This window comes from Sipha flava, unplaced genomic scaffold (assembly GCF_003268045.1).
Source record: "Sipha flava isolate LNK unplaced genomic scaffold, YSA_version1 224_pilon_pilon, whole genome shotgun sequence".
Taxonomy (NCBI): domain Eukaryota; kingdom Metazoa; phylum Arthropoda; class Insecta; order Hemiptera; family Aphididae; genus Sipha; species Sipha flava.
This window is the reverse complement of record NW_020272857.1, coordinates 481,357-504,965: the sequence shown is the minus strand read 5'-3', so window position 1 is coordinate 504,965 and position 23,609 is coordinate 481,357. Positions and strand designations below refer to the sequence as shown.

Here is a 23,609-nt window from a genome sequence, read left to right as displayed (position 1 = left end):
AAATTAAAATTTTTTTTTTTGATGTACATTTTTATATTTTTGTACAATCCACGAATATTAAAATTAGATTAATAACAATTAAAGAAATATATAGTAATAAATAACTATGAAAAACGAAATCATACGCTAAGATTGAGTAGCTATGTAGGCATATGTACGTCGTAATCTAATGGATATTCCGTATTTTAATAACGGTATTTATCGCCTTATATACATGTTATGTAAAATTATGAAATTAAAGTTATTATTGTTAATTAATATTTGAAATAGAAGAAAAAAAGAAGTTTAACATGCAACATACATAATGAAAATACATAAAAAAATATATTTTTACTCAGTGTCAAACATTTTTTTATTTTTTTGGTTGATTAGAAGTCGATAACAATTCTTTAAAAGTTGGCTACCTTTGATATAGGACATCTGGCACAGGCACGGTTATAGATTTTACAGTGTACTATTATGTTATTTCCTTGTATGATACTAATAATAAATAAATGTTTAGACTGAAGTATTATTATATTTTTAAAGTACGACCGGTTTCAAATTAAAAATTCATCGTCAGGTATATAGAAAAATCAATAAAAACACAGTAGAACCCGTTCAAGACGCTCTCGTTTAAGACGATTTCCCGGCTAATAAGCTAATTTTTACGACTCCCTTGATTTTGAAAACATCATTTTGACGCTATTTTAAACTGGTCCTTTGGAGAGCGTCTTAAAGAGGTTCTACTATATTTATTTATTTCTATGTATACCAGTGCATTTTATAAGGAATTTTCACTGAGCGACAAAAATTTTTTTTCTCAAAATAGTCAATGTAATATCATAATACGATTATAGTATTACACGTTTGTTTCGCATTATTTTGCCCAATCTTTTAAAATATTGTCGATAGAGTATAATCACTGGGCGACATTTGTGTCGTCTAGTTAACTAGTTAAAAAATGCACTGATGTATTCTAAACTATTTATTTATTTATTAACTTATGAATATTAATCATTTGCTAATTTTATTTAATTTTTTATAATTTTATTAACAAAAATGTGAAAAAAAGAATGGAGAAGGATATGCCCCATTCGCGTTCCCTGAAGACACCCCTGTATTATTATATGTGTATATCTAAATATCCTGAACATTAAAGTGCTGCTCAATGCTTAATTTGAATTTAAAATGTTATGTTATCATTTTAGACTTATTATATCAAATATCAGGGCTTCGAGTTTTAATGTATTCACATATTTTTTTGTACATTCATAGAAGAATTCGAGTTTAGATAAAAGTTTTTTTTGTACTACACAATAACTACGCAAAATCACATTTAAGTTGTATATTTGAGGCTTGTCAACATATTTTTTTAAATATTCTTATATTCTTTGCATCGAAGTTTTTTGTAATTTTTTTTCTAATTTTGCAATTAATACTGGGTTCCAATCAATGAAAAAGAATTATAATGAATATTTAAAAAAAAATATATATATATATATTGAGGCGCATTGATAAGTAACAAAATGACGTAAAACCATATCAGATACTCACCAGCACACCGAATCTTTTCTCCAAATCCTAATCGATTTTAGCGTTCCATTGTGTAAAATTGGTGCGTAACGCCTGTGCCTTCTGTGTTGACGGGATAGTCGACAGTCAAGTTTGTGACGCTCTAGTGTATGGACGTGTTCACTTATTGTTTCAACCACTTGCTGTTTTAGACGTTTCAAATATCTTAATATTTTGCTTGATAACTATTTAGTGTGTTTATAAATGTGAAATCCTTTTGTGTTCATATATTTATATACTATCTAGTGTTCTTTAAATAAACGGCAATAATAATCGCTTCTATCAAGCAATAATATATTTATTTTAAGTCTTAAACAATTATTGAATTTTCGTGTGTAAAAATCGTAAATAGTTTTCAATATGTTCAACGGAATTACAAGCCAAATGAGTAGTTGGATTGGTAAAAAGCAAGAAGATGTAGAAGAAACAGTGCCATCACCAAAAACTGAACTTCCTGAAGAATACATTGAAAAAAAAGATGATTTAAGGTAATTTTATCGAAATAATAAGATGTATTTTAATTGTAATAATTATTATGTATTTTGTATTTTTTATTTTAGTCCTACAAAACCGTCTAGTAAACTAGAGTTGTTAGGAAATGTGAAAAATCAAATGTCTAGTTGGTTGGGAAGTGGTATATCCGGTTTGCGTAAAAGTGACAGTGAAGTTGTACCTGATCCCCCAGCAGAACTTTTACAAGAAACTACAAAAGAGAACTTTAAAGAAAAAGAAGATGATAATTCCAGGTGGATTATTAACTTAATTATTTTAAATATAAAAAAAAAATGTAATGTTAAAATTTTTTTTTAGCGCTACTGGAGATCCTGATACTCCTATTTCTGAGGGAGAAGATGATCTAGGAAATACTCAAGGAGGAAATGGTTAGCATCTTTTAATTCAGTAATTTTTAAAATGTTTTATGTATTTATTACTGAATAAATAACTAATTTATTTTATACAAAGTAAATTCTTATCATTTTAAAGATTTATGTTATAAGATGTTCATCATAAAATTAAAATGTGTACAGTACTTATGATGTCTTCGTTTTTTGTTTTATATAATTTTTATATTTGCAGTATCAACTAAAGCTCTTCAAGGGGCGAAGTCTATTGGAAGCTTTTTATACAGTGCTGTGAATAAAGCAGGAAAAACTGTCAGTGAAGCAGGAGCAAAGATAAAAAAAACTGTCGGAGAAAATGTAAGTATTGTGATATTTTCTCATATATTATGTAAATATAAAAATTGTTGAAACTGCTAACTACATTAATTATTAATAAAATAATAAAAAAAACATAAATATTAAAAATTATTAAATGGTTAATATTCGTATATTAACGTATAAATAAATAAATAAAAGCTTAGTCTGAAGTTTTATTATATTTATAAAGTACTACCGATTTCTAATTAAAAATTCATCATCAGGTATATATGAATTTATTACAATTACAACTGAATATAAAGAAAAAAAATGTATTTATTTTTTATACATATTATTTATTTATATATTAAGTAATAAGATTAATATAACATATTTTTATTGCTAAACAACTATTTAATTTAAATATGTGACCTTCAAATTTATCAAAAATTAATCTGATTAATTTAGTAAAAAATTTAATTTTTATTAATCGATTAAATTTAAAAAAAAAATGTATTCATAACATTTTTATTGCTATTTTGTTGAACTTTTAAAATTGTTTACATTTAGCTAAAATAGGAAAAAAAAGTATTGAAAATCATATAAAAATATATTATTTAGTCATTTTACTATTAACCCTTATTAAATCTTTTAATTATTTATTATACTGATTAATTATTTTGTCAAAAATGTATTCAATTAATTTTTAAACACAATTATTTTTGGTATACTTAAAGTTTATGTTAATGAATATTATTTCCTTTGGATTCATTAAAAAGGAGTTATAAAAATTATAGTTAGTAACTTAATGTATTAAACTCAAAATACTTAAGTTAGCTATAATTAAAGCATGGTATTTAAATTTATTATTTATTCATTTTTGCCACCCTCTTTTGGTATAGTATGGATATAACGGAAGTGTTCAAAGGGAAGGGATGCTGTTTAATAGCAGTAGCAGTTTATTGATCCATCCTATCCCCTTTCATTTCCTAACCCTACTTGTTATACGGCTTTAAGCGACTACTCCCAACCTTGACCTAATACCAACAAATAATACACTTTATATAGATAGTTATTATTTGAATAAAAAAAGCATTACATTTATTGATAATATATAAATAATATTAATCAGTATAGAAATAATTTTAATTAGTATTGATTATATTGTTTGAGATTTAATTATTATTTTTCTAAACGTTTATATGTATAATTATGTTAGGATTATATAATTTGTACTCATTTTAATGTTTTAGTAAAAATAAAAATAATTCACAGTTGTTTTTTTATGATTAATTGATATTTAAGTTGAAATATAGTATGAAAGTGTTATACTTATTTTATTAAATACTAAAACTTAAACAATGACAGATGTACATAAATAGTACATTTATAAAAAAAAGTACTTGTTTTATATTAGTTTATGTTAGGGTTTTTAAATGTTATTAAATCTCTTTATATTTGTATCTGTATTTTCTCTGTTTTAATCTTCTCTACTTATATATCCAAACATGGTGCATACAAAAGATTAACATCAAATAAAATGTTTTATAGTTGTATATTTTAGTATTTAATTGTAAAAATATTATATTGATATTAAAAGTTATTATTAAGCTTTGATTATATTTAAAATACTTATATAAAATGATTGTTAATTTTGTCTGTAAATTTTGTTGCACATATTGAATTGCCATCAGAAATTAGTTGTTTTTAAAATTTTCAATATTAAACATCTCTATGAGACTTAACATAAAACATTTTTCAAAAGAAAATGTTTTGCTTAATATACATACTGATATTGAATTGTGATGGCTTCTGAACATATTCAAAATTCCCAAAATGGTTCTTCAAAAATAATAATTCGTTCCCCTGCTATACATTTTATAATTTTCTAGAGTATACTTGGAGAGTTAAACAAAGAACAAGAATCATTTTTAAAGGATAAAAAAGACAATGAGGCTGCTGCTGTTCCACCTTGGATTGGTCATCCTAATGAAGAAGCTGTGAAAGCTGAATGTCTTGCTTTGTCAACTGTTAGTATAGATAATTAAATTTCAATCAACATTTTTATTTATAAATTTATAATTCAGAAGAGTTTGTTTAGTTATTATTATTATTATTTTTAGAATCATTGAATAATTTTATATTGTACCTCTCGAATTTTAAAATAAAATAGATTATTTTATTATTCAAATATATTACTGTATAACATCAATCATTGATGTCTTTAATTACATCAAATAATATATATTTTATATTTATAGGATAGGCGAAATTTTGTACGCAGTCCTCCTGTAGGTATAGATTTCAGTTTCAATTATGAAACATCTTATCCTGTTGCTATGGCTATTTTAGCCGAAGATCCAAATTTAGAAAAAATGCGATTTGATCTCGTTCCTAAAATGTAAGTAAATGTAATATTTGTATATGCTTATTTTAGTAGAAATGGTTTAAAAATATTAATTACTTTTATACTGCTTTACTGTTTAGAATAAACGAAGAAAATTTCTGGCAAAACTATTTCTACAGAGTCAATTTAATTTGCAATGCAAGTAATTTGGAATCTTTAGAGTCAACTGATTACAATACAGCCTCATCAAATGTCAATTCTGATTTGACAGGTAATTAAATTGTTTTATTTTACAGTAAATATTTGGGTTTCTTAATAACAATAATGACATGTTTAATGAGGTTCATTTACAAAAATAATAATAATAATAATTATCATTGATAATTTATTTTCATAAAACTATAATCAAAGTTGGTTGTTTATTTTGCATGAAATGGCTCATCAGTGTTATTTTTAGCTTTTACAGTATATTCATCATATTTACATTAAAATTATTTTAGTAAAATACTGCACTTTTTATTTTATTTAAGTGTAGTGCATATTATTTTGCTTTTTTAAAATTATTATTGTAATAATAGACACCACGAATACTGACACTTACAAGTATGTGAAAGAATCTGAATTTGTATCGGATACATTTGCAGAACATGATACAAATGAAATAGAAGAAATAAGGAAGAGCTTAAAAGAAAGTTTGGGTGTTGAGACTTCAGAAAATGGTAAGTAAAAGGAAGTCATTATCCAAAAATATGTATTAATTTTTATTGGACATATTTTAAATTTAAGCTTATATTAATTTAAATTAATTTGTTCTACATATTGTCACACATTGTACCAATAACAAAGGAATTATTATTTTTATTTAAATTTTATTACCTTTAAAAAAATTACTTTGAGAATAAAAAATATTGAAATTAAAATTATTATATTTTTTAAACATAGAATAATTTACAGTTTTTATACAACATTTAACACATATAAATAAAATATTGAAATTTTATTTATATAGTGAATACATCCATAACTATTGTGTAGATTAAGAAATATATAACAGTTATAGTTTTCCTATGTTATTAGATTTTTTTACACAAATATTCTTTAAATATTTTCGAAATTAAAATATTGCCCTCAATTTTAAATGCGTTTTTATATTATATTATTTAAAAAATAGGAAACTAAAAATTTTAATACTTTTAAATATTTTTCAATATCTTAAATAAATGTAGGTACAAAATACTAATACTCAGATTATTGGTAACAAAAAACATTAATCTAATTGCATAATTTTTTTAAATTAAATTTATTGTTGATAAATGTGTGTGTATTATTTGTTATTTATGTAATGTTTATTTGTTTAATTGCACTTGTACTATTTGTATCATTATCCTTTTATTTAATTAACCTTAATTAACCTTTTATTTAATCATTATAAAATGTTTGACATCTAATTTATTAAAAATTAGTTGAATTATTTTCTCTTAAGAAGCATGCATGATTGCTTAAAATTTCTATCCAATATTTAACTTTTTTTAATTATTTTTATCCAATTCCTATGAGTTTTCATTTTCTTAATCAATTCATGAAAAATTGGTAAGTAAAAAAGTAATTTTACAACTGAATGATTCATAATTAATATCGAATTTGAAGAATCTTTCTTTTTTTTAAATATTTAATATTTTGTGTATACTAATTTTCAAACATACATGAAATGTCATTCAAGTATGTATGTAGACTGACTGTATTTCTTAACAAATATGTGTGTGTGTGTATTGTGTTAACAGCTTGAAATGGTGTCAACAAATTGCAACCACAAGACGACTTTCTTTAAGCGCTTTGCTTCCATTCCCCACAAAAGCGTATTTTCTCTTCTATTCGCTTTTCCTATATCCTTAATGTGCAATAATAACTTATGCCTATAAAATCTATAAGTATTTTTCCTATCCTTGTGTGTTTATTAAAAATTTTCGGATCCGGTTTGTAGAAGAACATTGGGAAAATGAGCTGGAGGCTGAATTACAGGAATACGAGATTATCAAAAATAATGAGGATGGCCATACAGACAATACAAAAACTGGATTCAGTGAAAAATATGACCTCAAATAATTGTTCATTTTATTCATAGTAGATAGGTCTTAATTATATTGTTATATATTGATTTTTTAAGGCTGGTGTTCTGATGTAGAATCTAGACTATTATCTAAAGATTGACTGTTTTAAATTTTATTGTTAATAATATTTCTATTATATGATAATACTATATCTAACCAAAAATGTATTACCATTTATGATAAAATTAATACAATTATCTTCATGTTGTTAAATTAGTGATAATTTATTATTATTATTATTATTATTATATTACAATAAAATTAAACATAAATATTATAATACATCATAAAGCAATAATTTGTTTTTATTATTAATTTTCACAAAACCTTAGATAAACCATATACTTCAGATTTAAGACAAAAAACGTAAGTATACACTAAAATAATTAATAGACATGTACCATTCCATATAAAAAACTGTATACATTTAGTTAAGAATAATTTAATCTTAAAATATTGTGAAATAAAATTGTAAATTGTAATTCAATTTCTGTATCATTATTTATATACAATATACTTAAAATTAAAGCAGTCAGATAACATATTATTAGTTACATTTTTTAAATTACATTTTTTTTAAGTTCACTAAAGAAAGCAAGACTTAAGAAAAGTGTGAAGTAAAATGACTGAATACAAAATAGTAGTATCGGTTATACCCTTTGATATGTTTAAGGTCTATTCCTATTGATCCAGGTCAGTATCTGCCCAATTTTTAGAAAATATATAAATTTTTATATTTCACAATTCACACTTGAACAGGCCTGGCCCAGAGCAGGTGTTCATGCCAGATCCAGAACGAAAAAAAAAATAGTGAACAATTTTTTCTCCAGGTTCATTGACAGGTTTGTCAAATAATGATGGCCCAAATGAATTAGAAGTTGTAAATTAAACATTAAAAGTTATAAAACAGGGCCTAGATGTGAGTGAATATTTGATTCGGGTCAATCTGGACTGCTGTTTCGTGTTATTGATCTGTCCTGGATCAATGGGAATTAATTAATGATTAAGAACACTTAGTCTTATAAGAAGGTGAAATAAATAATCTAAATTAATAGGCATTCTTAGCAAAATTATCACACCATAAATAATTCGACTACATTTTTTATGAAAGAAAATACTTTTTAATTAATATTAAAATAAATGCTTACCCGGGAGTATTATACATTTTCACAATAGACTTTTTAATTTACTGTAAAAGTTTATAAACTTTTTTTTTTTAATTTTATTACTTGAATTTAATTTTGAGACTTAAATTCATTTTTTCCTTAAGACAAGATTTTTTTACTAATATTTTTATTTAAATATGTACATATAACTATTGACATATCTATTAATATTTTTTCTATTTGATTATAATGTCTATTATATGTTTATAATTACTACCTCATCATTTAATTATTATTAATTTTATTGTTATTATCTATAATAAACAAGACTAGTAATTGAAAAATAAAAAATTAATTAAAAACAACTTAGTTAGAAACCAATTAAAAAATAACTAAAAAACCCAGTTTTTATTTTTGTTGAACTTATTTATAGTACAAATAATATCAAGGAGAAATTAATAATTTTTAACAAAAGAGAAAACTCATTATTATTCGAAAATATTCATTAATTCTTAATGGAAAAAGTATAATATTAACTAGCAATTTTAATTTTTTGAAAATAGTGATATAAATTAATTTAATAAAATAAAATTCATAGATGTCAAATAAATAATAATTAAAATTACAATTTTTGTCATTTAGCATTGGGTTTACTTATATGCAATTCTAAAAAATACCTGACCTACCTATAAAATATTTGTAGATAAAGAACAAATGAGGGACTAATTTTACATTTATAGAAATTTATAATATTTATCATTAATACAATTTGTTTATGTATTTATTTTTATCTAAAACTAATTTTTTAAAAGGATACGTCCAAAATAATACATATGTCTGGAAATATTAATTTAAGGAATATATACAAATAAAATATTAATATACTGTTAAGTATTTTTAATATTTATAATTAATATATTCAGGTTTAAATAAATAATTTTGTTGGCCAAAAATAAATTCAAAATAAAATTACAAATTATGTAATCTGTTACAAGAGAGTAGAAATATTATAGTCCTTAAATTTTATATTAATTTCTTGTATTCTATTTAAACAGGATTTTTACCATGAATACATTTTAATTATAAATATTTGAAATTTGATTATAAAATTAAATTATACAGCATAATATATTTATACAAAGGATACAAAAAGTCCACTAAAGAAACCTCCAGTCAATAGGCTATGCCTGTTTAGGAAATATTTTTGCCAGAAGTTTCCTGCTTTAAACAATAATAAACCCTGAAATTAAAAATAAAATGTTATTATTATTTGTATCAATGCTTGAGATTATAAATATTTATCTACCAAGTGTATATACAAAATTTCATTAAAATCGGTTAAGCTGTTTTGAAGGAGAGCATCCGTATAGCAGGTGACCTACCGTATTATACAAGGTGTAGTTGGTGATCTACAATTACTATTACCTATTATTATATTATACTATTAATATACGCACATTATCGTACCCTATCTACTCGGTTGGCGGTTTATACATGCCGAGTAGTTTTTATACTATTAAAACGTAAATCACTCGTTCTGAATTCGTATATCACCAATTACACGAATGCCTGAAGGAGTATGTTAACAAACACTGTGACACGAGATTTATATATATAGATGTATACGCATATTACACTACAAAATGTGAAAAAAAATATCAAGAATATGGTGAGTTGTTAATAGGAGCCAATAGATAGAATATATCTGCCCAAATTATGAGAAAGGTAAATAAGCACCATTTAGATACTACAAAATAAGATTAGAGAACTATCACTGGATTTGACTGATGGATCTTGATTAATAACATATCAAATATACATAAGTAAAAAAATGTTTGATAACATTTTATATGTTTAATAATAATTCATAAATTACCCATAGAGCTAAGACTGAAAATATATAAAATATAAATCCAGATAGCCCTGTTAATCCAAGAATTCCAGCGGTACATCCAGATAATGCAGACATAGAAGTGCGGCAGTATTCTACAACCGAAGAATTATTACGAAGAGCCGGTTCACTGTAGGACACTAGTTCTAAAATTTTTTTGTGATAGGTTAGTTAAATATTTATTTAAAAACAAAATTTATAGTATGTAATGTAATATAATGTAAAAAATATACAATATTTATGATGGTATAGTATTATTCAATTTTTGAATTACCTTTGAATTTTGTTTCTTTGGATTCTTTATTTTCTGCCATTTTAAAAAAAAAATAGTTAATAAGGGAAAATATAAATAATTTATTGATAATAAATAGTGACTAGAAATGGAAAAATTTGTTCTTCACTATTATTGAATTTTATAAGTATAAAAACATTTTATAGATTATAAACACCAAAGTGTGTGATAATAACCACGAATTACAAAACAATTTTATTCTGTGACAATACAATTCGCGATGATAACTAAAACTATGAACACTAGATAGTGTTCATAACTAAAACAAATTCAATCATAACACAGAACAATTTAAATTTTCTTCTCTTATCACAATCATCTTATCATTAAATAAGAAAACAATACCACAACTATTTAGCAATCATTAGCACGTTGTTCCTTAGTGGAAATTAACCAGCGAGATGAGCACTGTTGAAGAATCAGAGATAGGGGCCGACGTAGAAGTAGCCATCACGTTTAAGGATTTAGTAAGTAATTTATGAAAACTACCAAACATATTTGGAATAAATGTCTTTTCAACAATTTTCACGATCAATTATTGAATTACAGGGTGTAACAGATGTGTTATGTGAAACTTGTGAATCATTAAAATGGAAAAATCCTACTAAAATACAGAAAGAGGCTATTCCAGTTGCATTGCAAGGCAAAGACATAATTGGCTTAGCTGAGACTGGATCTGGAAAAACAGGCGCTTTTGCTATTCCTATTTTACAAGCATTACTAGAAAATCCTCAGCGATATTTTGCTCTTATTTTAACACCCACAAGAGAACTTGCTTTCCAAATATCTGAGCAAATAGAAGCATTAGGTAAATACTAATTAAAATATTAATTAATTTTTAAGTAAGCATTTTATGCTTTATTCTATTATTAGGATCAAATATTGGTGTAAAATGCGCCGTTATTGTTGGTGGTATGGATATGATGGCTCAATCATTGATGTTGGCTAAGAAACCTCATATTATCATTGCGACTCCAGGTCGTCTTGTTGATCATCTTGAAAATACTAAAGGATTTAGTTTACGAAATTTAAAAGTACTTGTAAGTAAATATATATATTTATTTATACTTTATGCCTTTTAAACATTTTTTATAATATTTTTGAATCTTAAAATGTATAGGTAATGGATGAAGCTGATAGAATTTTGAATATGGATTTTGAAGAGGAAGTTGATAAAATATTAAAAGTCATACCTCGTGAGAGACGAACATTTTTATTTTCTGCCACAATGACAAAAAAAGTACAAAAACTTCACCGTGCATCTTTGGTTGATCCTGTTAGAGTAGAAGTATCTACTAAATTCCAAACAGTTGAACAACTGCATCAATATTATATTTTTATTCCGGTTAAATATAAAGTATGCATTATAAAATATTGAAAGTAAATTTTAACTTCCGATTTTATTTATATATTATAAAATAAAAAATTGTAGGATGTATATTTAGTACACATATTAAATGAAATGGCTGGTAATTCATTTATGGTATTTATGGCTACTTGCAATAGTACTATACGTGTAGCTTTGCTATTAAGAAATTTAGGATTAGATGCTATACCATTACATGGACAAATGACTCAAAATAAGCGATTGGCTGCACTTAATAAATTTAAATCAAAATCTAGATCAATACTTATATCAACTGATGTTTCTAGTAGGTTAGTATATTTATTTAAATAAGATAATAAAATAATAAATTGTTTTTTATGATTATAACATAATATTATTAATTTTTTATTATAATTCAGAGGTTTAGATATTCCACATGTTGATGTAGTAATTAATTTTGATATGCCAACACATAGTAAAGATTATATTCATCGTGTAGGGCGAACAGCTAGAGCAGGGAGATCAGGAAAAGCTATTACTTTTGTAACCCAAGTATGACATTTGAATTATTTAATTACTAAATATTAAGTAATTATAATTTATTTATAATTTTAAAATCTAATACTTATTTTTAGTATGATATTGAGTTGTATCAAAGAATAGAACAACTTATTAGTAAAAAATTGCCACTATATCATGTTGAAGATGATGAAGTGATGTGTCTACAAGAACGTGTGTCTGAAGCACAAAGACTTGCTAAGATGGTGGGTAATAATAGATTTTTAAATTTTTTATTTGTATTTTAACTTTGCATTTTTGGTAAAATAACAGAATATGAAAGATTTGGGTGACAAAAAAGGAAAGAGAACACTTGACGATGATGAAGAAGGTGCAATGGGTGTTAGAAGAAAAAATATTAGTAAACACAAAGGAAATAAATCCAAAAAATTTAAAAAGAAATAAAAAATGTTTGTACTTTTTTTATAAAACTGATTTTGCAATAAATAAAAGTTTTTTCATTATTGATAGTTTTTATTTTAAAAACTAGGTAAAATAATAAAAAAAGTCTTAATAAAAATGTATGTTAAACTAGATTTTTCTAATATTCAATTTACATTCAAATTAAATTATGAAAATCCTAGTAGTTTTTTTTTGATTTACCTAAAAAACTTTTTACTTATCTTTAATTATGTCACTGCTGTAAAAAATTTTTTGTCTTCTATTTGATATTTTATTAATTTGTTCTTGTTACCAGTGAGATTTTTTTTTTTTAATGAAATACATGACCTTAGAAATTTAATATTTTACTATTCAACAAGTAACAACTATTGTTTAAAGTACAAAGTACTAGTTGTAAAATAATTCTAAGTCCAAACATTTAATTTATTTAGTTATCTGGCATGAAAGTACTTGCTACAATTGGACTAGAAACATATGAATATTGGTCTAATAGGATCCCCCTTAATACCTCGTTCTTGTATTAAACTGTGATCTTCTCGAAAAGAGAACACGATTGACCTGGATACAGTTTAATATTTGTTCCAATTAGTATTTTATAATTGTCTTATACATGTTGCGTTAAATTCCCTCTGTCTGCTAAAATATGTTTTATTTTAAGTGTCTAATATATTTGATAATTTGTATGCTTGAGTGATTGGCCTCGAGACTTCTGCAAATGACATAACTAACCCTTTATATGTTATTTTAATATTAGTTATGTGGTCATTCTATATAATAATAACAGTAAGGGCTAAGATTTTGTTTGTCCATAACAGCTATTATTGTTATAATTCATTTATTTTGTATCCCTAGTAATTAAATACCAGATACCTAATTTTAATAATATTCTAACAAAAATGCTATTAATTATTTTGCTAAGTATTAATTTTCTTTTTTAAATTGTAGTGGGTGTTTAAAATTTGTAAGTTGATACTAAAATTATAGAACGATTTAAATTTTTTTTATATTTAGTTTATATATGAAAATATTTAATTGTTGACTACAAGAATAATGGTTAAGACTATGATATTGTGGCATCACTGTCGCCTTCATTATAATTGTGCATAACGATGACCAAGACCTTCAACCAGCATCAATGCTTGCTCCACAGATTAGATTAAATATAAATTTAGTCTAATTTATGCTAGCATCTTACCCGAATATCGATCGTTTTTGTTTTCATTCTCAACAAGAAAACATGATCATCCGATTAATTTCTTTGTGCGTGAATCCATAGTATTTATTACTTATATTGAATTCTTTATAAAATTAATAATATTCTTTTAATCGATATTTTAAAAATCGATGTATCTATAGGAGGCTCTACGGCGTGTGCTTTGGCACACCCTAATGTGAATAAAAAAATTGAATAATTACAATTATAAATATATGTGCATACACATTAATTAAATTTTAGTTTTTTGTAAGTAATACTGCAAGTGTTCAAAATAAGTCTGAAATAATAATTACGTGTATTTTTTACCAATCGTTATTTTACATCATAAACAAAGCCTTTATTTTTAGAATTCAAATCATAACACGGTCTACACGTACGTGTTTATAGCCTCCTCTTTTTATTTTGAAAAATAACCAAAAAATGACAGGGCAAACTCAAATGTATAACTCTGGGTCCGCCTATGGATGTATCGATACAACGAATGTCGATGTTTAAACAATTTTATAGATATATATTTATATATGTTTATCTGTGGCTTCAAACACAGTCTAAGAAGACTCCTTCCGACCTTATCATTTCTTAGGTCTTTATCATTTTTCGGACACAAGTGCCAATCACTCATTCCTTCTAAAACCGTGGTTCTTAATGTGTTTTTAACCGTGATCCAGTAATCAAATTTTAAAGAACTTGTTATGATATTCAAAAAAGTGTATTATCTTTGGAACTCGGTTTTTAAATCATTGAGGTTACCGATGTCAACGTGTTTTTTTTTTTTTTTTTTAAAAGAAAACATTTAGGAATTAGAAAAATTAAATAATATCGTGTCAATACGACACTACGATCAGGGATTTATCTAAGATTTGGCGAACGGTTTCTGGTTGTGTTTAAACTTTATATAAATTTACTGTGTTTATAATTTAACTGTTAAATATTTTTGTAATCACCTTATTGTTGATGATTAAAGAAAGTATAATTTTTTAGTGAAAATTAATATGTACGTATTTCTTCAACTATATTATGAAAGTTCATGATTATTGAATATTGAAATATCGAAAAAAATTTCTGATCATAGTTAAAAGTTATTTTTTTTTTTTTATAGTTCTTACAATTTTTTTGGAATGCCGCGTAATAAAGCAGTTGAAGAAACGGATAAACAAATCCGAATCGCTATTGTGAACAACGATAAGTGTAAACCTAAAAGATGTCGTCAAGAATGCAAAAAATCTTGTCCAGTTGTCAGAATGGGAAAGCTGTGTATAGAAGTAACACCCAATGATAAAATAGCTTCAATATCAGAAGAATTATGTATTGGTTGTGGTATTTGTGTCAAAAAATGCCCGTTTGAAGCTATAACTATCATTAATTTACCTAGCAATTTGGAAAAGGATACAACCCATAGGTATTCTAAAAATTCTTTTAAATTGCATAGATTACCTACACCAAGGCAGGGTGAAGTGTTAGGTTTGGTTGGGACTAATGGTATTGGAAAATCTACAGCACTAAAAATACTTGCAGGCAAACAAAAGCCTAATCTTGGGCGTTTTTCTGTGAGTAAAATGTATTATTAAACTAATACTTTTCTTTCTATCTTAAGTATAAGAATAACTTATATTATTTTTAAAATGTTTATAGGATCCACCTGATTGGTCTGAAATATTAAATCATTTTAGAGGATCAGAGTTACAAAATTATTTTACTAAAATTTTAGAAGATGATTTAAAAGCTATGATAAAACCACAGTATGTTGATCAAATTCCTAAAGCTGTTAAAGGTACTGTTCAACAGTTATTGGATAAGAAAAATGAAAGAAATAATATTGAAGAAATATGTGATTTCCTCGGTATGTTCACCTAATTTATTGAATATAATTCTTAATTAAGCTGTAGTGTCTTAGATAGTTGTTCAGTTTTTAGTTTACAAGTACTTTATTTAAAATTAAAATTATAGAGTTGGATAAAATTCGTGATAGATCTATTGAACAACTCTCAGGGGGAGAGTTACAGCGGTTTGCTTGTGCTATGGTTTGTATACAAAATGGAGATATATTTATGTTTGATGAACCATCCAGTTACCTTGATGTTAAACAACGTTTGAAGGCAGCTTTGACTATACGGTCCTTAATTGCTCCTGATAAGTAAGTTGTTTTTTTTTAAAAGGTTTAAAAAAAGTTATGTTTTTTATGATTATTATTTAGGTATATTATTGTAGTAGAGCATGATTTATCAGTTTTGGATTATTTGTCTGACTATATATGTGTTCTTTATGGAGTGCCTGGAGCCTATGGAGTTGTTACTATGCCTTTTTCAGTACGTGAAGGTAAAACATTTTTACATTTACATTAATTATAATAATATTTATTCTTATATTTACTTAACATATTTTTTTAGGAATAAATATATTTTTGGATGGATTTGTGCCAACTGAAAATCTGCGTTTTAGAGATGAAAGTCTCATATTCAAAGTTTCAGAAAGTGCCACTGAAGAAGAAGTAAAGCGTATGACCCATTATGAATATCCAGAAATGTCAAAAACTTTAGGCAACTTTTATTTGAAAGTTGAAACAGGACAATTTACAGATTCTGAAATTTTAGTTTTATTGGGTGAAAATGGAACTGGCAAAACAACATTCATTAAACTTTTAGCTGGAATAATGGCACCTGATGGTGGAAAAGGTTAATGATTTTTATTATACTATTAAATTAAAAATAGTGCAGTATAGTAAATTATTAAAAAAATTTTAGCTGATCTACCAAGATTGAATGTAAGCTACAAACCTCAAAAAATTAGTCCTAAGAGTCAATGTATGGTTCGTGTACTTTTACATGAAAAAATTCGAGATGCTTATGTTCATCCACAATTTGTAACAGAAGTGATGAAACCATTAAAAATTGATGACATCATGGATCAAGAAGTTCAAAACTTATCTGGAGGAGAATTACAACGAGTTGCTATAGCTCTATGCTTAGGAAAACCAGCAGATATATATTTAATTGATGAACCATCTGCATATCTAGATTCTGAACAACGTTTAGTAGCTGCTAAAGTTATTAAACGATTCATTTTACATGCTAAAAAAACGGGATTTGTTGTGGAACACGATTTTATTATGGCAACATATTTAGCAGATCGAGTTATTGTATTAGAAGGTCAACCTTCAGTAACATCTACAGCAAATACTCCTCAAGGATTATTAGCTGGAATGAATAGATTTTTAGAGCTCCTTGGAATTACATTCAGAAGAGATCCCAACAATTTTAGACCTAGGATTAATAAGACAAATTCTGTTAAGGTGAGTGATAAAAATGTATTATGTATACTTGTTGGACCCCATGTAAAATTATATGCTTATTTTTATCATAGATTATTATAAGCAAACATATTTCAAACAGTGGTTTAGCCAATATTTTTAAATGGAATGGGCTAAAAACTTTTTTGGGTTAGGTATGAGAGGATTTAAGAGTTCACTCTTTAGCCACTCTCCACCAAGCTTATGAATGTATTCCCAGCATTTTAAAATAGTGTTTATAATATTTTTAAAATAGATTTGATCTAAAATAATAATATAGTGATTATAAAATTATTCTGTTAAAAGAGTCGCCACAACGTTCATGATAACCACCAAAAATATAGTAGTAATCAGTGGCGTAATTATGGGAGGATAAGAGAGGAAAGTGCCCCCCTGATAATTTTGAGATGGCCAAAGATATTATTTTGTCTCCTCACAGATAATCCATTAATATAAATATTTGAATTATCATAAGTTAAAAAATAATGTAATATAATATATTTTTATAATTATTTCAGTAAAACACTAAAGCACACTATCGCAGCACAATGTAATCTTATAATATGTTAAATAATAATATTATTTATATAATATTTATTTTCTAAAGGTCTAAAAGATTATACTGTTCTATTATTCTTTACTTAATTATTCTTTTACTGTAATTTGTTAATAATTATTAATTACATCTTTAAAAAATGTCTAATAAATGTCAGTTGACATTGTTCAATTTCATGTTATCAAAATTTAAAAAAAACTGACGCCCAAAGCAGTGAGTATTCAATTTTTAATACATTTTTCAGATATTCTGTATAGTTTATAAAATACATACAATACAAATATATTTAAAACAGGGAGCTTAGGATTTTGATCACGGTTAATTAATTATTTTGCCTCCTAGATTTTTTCCCAGTTACGCTACTATTACTAATTATAGTAGAATTGATACGCTTTTCTTCCAAAGACTGATACCCGTTATTCGTCAACATTTACTTAGCACCAAGTTTTGAAATATTTAAATATTAAATTGTTATATCGTTGATTATAAATTATATAGATCGCTAACTGTAATAAAAAATAAAATATGCAGCGCGGAAATTATTTCCGATAGAGTGCGATAAGGTATTATTTTTGTCTACAATAAAATGAATATTTTATTTTTTAACCGACCGCCGCATTATCATTATCGCCGACCGCTATCACATTTCGTTGTCAACCTCTTGCGTGTCAACCCGTGACCCGCACGAACAATATTATTGGAAAATGATGAAAACTCAATTGTTTAAAGTATCCACTTTTTTTGCAATCATAATATTCACATTTTCCACTAGACGTTTTATTTTTTTAAAAGTATCACAAGAATAAAAATTATACAACATCGACATCACGACTGATCCCGAGAGACGCGTGATTCGTCTTTCGTGGGTTAGATATTGATGCATGACTCACTCTCGATGTAATTTGTTGTTCGGGATAGTCGATCTTAAAAATGGATATTTAATAATAAAAATAATACGAACTGTATAATTTGATAAAAACTATAATTTACGCCGAGTACGAATGTTGGCCCTATAAAATGTGTCGTCGATCTGTTTAGATAAAAATGGTTATCTTTTATCTATTATCTAGATACATATTTTTAGTGTTATCTATTTATTTCATCTAGATAATTTATTAGTTATTTTTGTACAACACTGAATATCAGCTTCCATTAATGGAAAAATAATATACACAACAATTAATAAATAAATAATAAATAGGGACCGGATTTATATGCACAAAAAATATGCTTCTAAAAATGCTGTAATATGCTATAAAATATGTATTTATTTTTAAATTTATACTTAAATATTCATTTAAAATGCTGTTTAAAATTATGTACAAATATTATAAATGTAAAAATAATCATTAATCAATACGGTATTAAAAAAAGGATAAAAAAAGCTTTTAAAATATTTTGTCGTCTTTATCGCCATTTAATATTCTTTATTTTCAATCTATAAAGTATAAATACCAACATTAATAAAAAATGAATTATTGCATTGGATGATATGAGTATGTAATCTTATCTTTGGAAATAAGAACCGGTCGCAATTTTATCGATATTATGTGGCTGTGATCGTGAAAATACGACAAAAACGAATATGTAATATGTGCTATTAATAATAATATGCACTATAAGGTCTATTTACACATAACCGTTCCGTGTCCGTGCCGTCCGTTCCGTGTCCGGCGTTTTAAATTTGTTTACTTGTTATGAAATGGGCATGTTTACACATGTCCGTTCAGTATCCGTTCCATGTCCGTACTATCCGTGTCCGTAATTTTAGATTTGTCGGAGACAATGTTTTTGGGGATTTCACTGATACGGATATGGAAAATACGGAACTATGTAAACATCCGTCAGTGACAACTGACAGCTTGATCGGTTTTCATACCTACTCGCGAGACGTATTTGTAAAATTTAAAAAAAAATTTTAAAGTTTAAAGTATTTAAAAAGTTGTTTTTTCAAAAACTTGAGTTTCTACATTTAAATCATGTATACCAATATCGACGAAAAAATTATAGAAATGGTTCGTTCTCATATAGAATTAGCAGCAAGGCAAGTACAGCTAGATCTTCTAGCGATTCTGCACTTCTAGTCATATTATAATTTTTTTCAAGCACCCAAAGCAACAATGAAACACGGTATGTAAAACGCACGTTAGGTCAAAAGATAGGTTCGAACAGCACTGAACGGGCACGGACAACGGATGCGGATCGGACACGGAACGGTATTGTGTAAATCCAAAGTACTGAAACTAAACGGACGGTACGGATACGGAACGGACACGGAACGGTTAGGTGTAAATATACCTTAAAACTACAAATATGCATTGAATATGCATTTAATAGGTAAAAGCGTTGAAATATGCAAAATAAAATTAGTGTTATTTTGATAAGAAAGATCTAAATCAGGGACAATGCTCATCAGATTTTAAAAAGCTTATTCCAATACATATATAAATTTGCATATAAATCCGGTTCCTTATAATTAATATTAATATATTGTTCATATTAACAAGATAGGTATTTGTGAAAAAGTCGGGCGATGCGTAATCACAATTGCCCATAAACATCGTGGCGTTTACAGTCTACACTTCGTACCCGATTTTACGTGACAAAAATTAACTTTGATGGGTGGGACTAATAAAACACACTAGCAATTCAAACGTAAAACGCCGGTACTCATTTCCGATACAGTGGCTTATAGTCATAGGCGGACATTTGGTTGAATTTTTGAAAGGGCTATAATAATTCAAAGTAAAATAACCCGCAGGGGCTTCGCCCCCACAACCCCTTCCCATGCACAAATAAGACTTATTGCCTTTAAAAATATAGATATGTTTAAATTGTATTAAAAAAACACTAAATAACGTATATTTAAAAATAATATTTTATTTTAATGGCAAATTTCTATTTGTATTAACAAAGATATTCAAAATATCATCGCTTTTTATATTATTCGAAATATCTCTTTAATAAATAGTATTGAAAGATCGTTGAACCTATCTTGAACCAACGATGTCCTTAGCCAAGTTTTTATTTTTTTCATTGCACTGAAACTTCTTTCACAAGTAGCCAAACTATGTAATTGGTATTGTTAATGCTATTGTAAATAGTTTTTTATTATTTCTTATTTTACGATTTTCAAAAAAATGAACAGAGAATTATAAAAACAAATAACATTTCTAACAAAGTTTTGATATTGGGGGGGGGGGGCTATTAAAATATTTGGAGGTCTATCCCCCCCTCCGAATGTCCGCCTATGCTTATAGTGGCTAACGCCACTGAACACGCAGGGAATTTCACTCGGCAGTGAGCGATCTATAGTATTTATAATTAATGGTAGTGTACTAGTATAGTACATATACATAAATACGACCCATAAGAAGGAACTATAGCCCCCTTAGTTCCCCTTTGGCTAACCATTGATTTCAAATATCTTTGATAGTAATTATTATTTTTTATCTTAGAGAAATTATTAACGTGTTAATTTATAATATTAGTATAAGAATATTTATTTAATAATTTATTTATAATTTTTTTAGGACGTAGAACAAAAGCGAGCAGGTCAATACTTCTTTTTAGAAGATTAAGATACTACAAATAGTTGTTTCATTAAGACTATCTCAAATATCTAATTGAATACAATTTAAATAATATATGAATTTAATCAATTTAATACATTTTTTTTTTGTAATTTGTAAAATAAATTGATTACTTTCTATTACGAACATGATTTTTAATAATGATTAAATGAATATACAGAAAATGACGTTCACCAAATAAAATATGTAATTAGTCAGAATTAATTTGAGTAATTTTGAATCAAGAGTAGTTCATTTTTGTTTAAAAAAGTTTTATTTTCCATACTCTTATATTAACATTCAATCATGCTTAAGGGGATGCTACACCAAAGTAAAATGTATGTTACCAGAAATGTTGACAATTTAGGAAATGACAACAATTCCTAATAGCGGAAGGAAATTATATCATTGCCTAGTTGTCATTATTTCCATAGTTAATTAGGCAATTTTATCATGCATCACTCTCTTACACGAAAGCATTGGTGATTATTAGGGCACGAATTGAAATGCTCTTAAAACTATACAATAAGCTCTAAATAATAGCCAAAATTTTCCTTAAATAATGTATTTTAGCACAAAAATGACATACATTTTTTTATTTTGGCCATTATTTAAGACTCTACTTAATACATTAAAATCGCTAACTACGAGCAACGTCTACGATGTACACGAACCGACTGATTATTTGTTATTTGACCGAATACAAGTGACGTTCCACATTCAATAATAAATTAAGATAAAAACTGAATCGAACAATAAAGATTGACCATGTATATGGAAAAATCCGATAAACCTATTAAAATATTAAGAAAATAATTTATCTTTTGATTTTATTTTTCATAGGCTAAATTTGTTTAGTATATTGAACGTGAAAAACCAACAAAGTTTTAATACAAAAATATTTTTAATGCATTTACCAATTTTGTAAATAAAATCTAATATAAAATGACAAGGCCATCTGGAAATTTTCCAATTCCAGACCGGCCACTCCGCCCCTGGTGACGTTCCATAGTCAATAATAAATTAAGACAAGATAAAAACTGAATTGAAAAATAAAGATTGACAATGTGTATAAAAAAAAACCCGATAAACCTACTTAAATATCAAAAAAATAATTTGTCTTTTGATTTTATTATGAATAGTCTGAATTTGTTTAGTATATCGAACAAATATGCATTAAAAACCAACAAAATGACCCAATAATACTAAAAATGCTCTTAAAATGGAAAAACGTCGAAATATGCAAAATAAAATTTGTAGCTTTGAAACCCTTGTTACATGAACAGGGCCTAGGAGCAAAAGGAGCATTTGCTCATTATTTTATTTTATTTTTTGACTATTTTTACTTTATTAAGGTTATTATATAGTTAAATCACGCCACCTTATAATACATTACGTCATATCGCGCTATAATTTCATTAAATTAATAAATCATTAAAATAATGATATTAATATATATATATTATGTACTGAGAATTCAATGATAAATGTGTACATATAAAATAAGGTATGAGATTTTAATTTGTATATAGTTAAATTCATTTTTAATCTATTCGACAGAATTGATAACATTTAATTGCCATAGTGTATTTCTGTACTAGAAATACATATTTTTACAAGCATTGGCTTATTGTGAAGATTATATCATGAGTTAGTAATTGCTAATCTAAGTTTTATTACTTTATTTATTTATTATTTCAGATATTTATGCATAATGTAAATATAATTCTATATTCTTTTTTATTGATCCAATTTAGTACGGATCAGTTTTACAAAATTAAATAATACAATTTTTATTTTATATATATTATGGCTTCATATTTTAAATGCATATTTTTGGGATTTTAATAATATAAATGTATTTTTCAGTACTTTTTCAAACAATAGTAGGATGTAAATGTATGTTCTAAGCATTATCCCCCTTTAAAACACCTTCCAGGCAACCTGCGAACATAAAACCTATTGAAAACCCACGATTTGCCCCTTAAAATGCAACATGACGAATCAAACCATAACTTTACTCCACACGTTTCATTCAAACACGAGCAGGTCTCGAGTGACACGTTATTATAATAATAGAAACAAATCGTGAATTTTGTAAATTAAACATAACCTTTGTGGATTGTTTAATAAATTCAATCACCATCTGCATGTGTTCGCGCTGTATGTATTGTTTTTTTGTATTTCGCGCCAAAATTATCTGTTGTCAAATTTGTTCATGTCATCATTTACGTGCGATGTATAGCGGTGAGTTG

At 26.0% G+C, this 23,609-nt stretch overlaps 4 protein-coding genes across 8 annotated transcripts; 3 read left to right on the top strand and 1 right to left on the bottom strand.

Annotated features, from left to right (window-relative positions):
• Window positions 1–1,643: 1,643 nt before the first annotated feature.
• On the top strand, window positions 1,644–7,316 carry LOC112683318 (synapse-associated protein of 47 kDa). Of its 5 annotated transcripts, none has more exons than XM_025554294.1 (9): window positions 1,644–2,042; window positions 2,115–2,300; window positions 2,365–2,435; window positions 2,632–2,753; window positions 4,586–4,723; window positions 4,955–5,094; window positions 5,181–5,311; window positions 5,685–5,759; window positions 7,022–7,316. In XM_025554294.1, the coding sequence occupies exons 1-9, from the start codon at window positions 1,915–1,917 to the stop codon at window positions 7,141–7,143; spliced, it is 1,113 nt and encodes a 370-aa protein (XP_025410079.1). In that variant the 5' UTR covers window positions 1,644–1,914; the 3' UTR covers window positions 7,144–7,316. The 5 variants fall into 5 exon arrangements, with proteins under 5 accessions (XP_025410079.1, XP_025410078.1, XP_025410082.1 ...); XM_025554293.1 differs by having other exon boundaries at window positions 5,619–5,759; XM_025554297.1 differs by having other exon boundaries at window positions 6,822–7,116.
• A 119-nt stretch (window positions 7,317–7,435) lies between these two features.
• Window positions 7,436–10,615, bottom strand: LOC112683317 (ER membrane protein complex subunit 6). Its single transcript, XM_025554292.1, has 5 exons — window positions 10,420–10,615; window positions 10,131–10,291; window positions 9,402–9,494; window positions 9,072–9,091; window positions 7,436–7,565 (listed from the first exon to the last, which is right to left on the bottom strand). The coding sequence occupies exons 1-5, from the start codon at window positions 10,457–10,459 to the stop codon at window positions 7,535–7,537; spliced, it is 345 nt and encodes a 114-aa protein (XP_025410077.1). The 5' UTR covers window positions 10,460–10,615; the 3' UTR covers window positions 7,436–7,534.
• Window positions 10,616–10,745: 130 nt separating this feature from the next.
• On the top strand, window positions 10,746–12,743 carry LOC112683316 (probable ATP-dependent RNA helicase DDX47). Its single transcript, XM_025554291.1, has 8 exons — window positions 10,746–10,904; window positions 10,987–11,245; window positions 11,311–11,477; window positions 11,558–11,794; window positions 11,870–12,093; window positions 12,184–12,316; window positions 12,400–12,528; window positions 12,596–12,743. The coding sequence occupies exons 1-8, from the start codon at window positions 10,839–10,841 to the stop codon at window positions 12,725–12,727; spliced, it is 1,347 nt and encodes a 448-aa protein (XP_025410076.1). The 5' UTR covers window positions 10,746–10,838; the 3' UTR covers window positions 12,728–12,743.
• A 1,982-nt stretch (window positions 12,744–14,725) lies between these two features.
• LOC112683353 (ATP-binding cassette sub-family E member 1) lies at window positions 14,726–21,451 on the top strand. Its single transcript, XM_025554356.1, has 8 exons — window positions 14,726–14,934; window positions 15,040–15,487; window positions 15,573–15,780; window positions 15,888–16,074; window positions 16,135–16,256; window positions 16,328–16,612; window positions 16,682–17,229; window positions 21,316–21,451. Exons 2-8 carry the CDS (start codon window positions 15,059–15,061, stop codon window positions 21,361–21,363), a joined length of 1,827 nt encoding a protein of 608 aa, XP_025410141.1. The 5' UTR covers window positions 14,726–14,934; window positions 15,040–15,058; the 3' UTR covers window positions 21,364–21,451.
• Window positions 21,452–23,609: the final 2,158 nt, after the last annotated feature.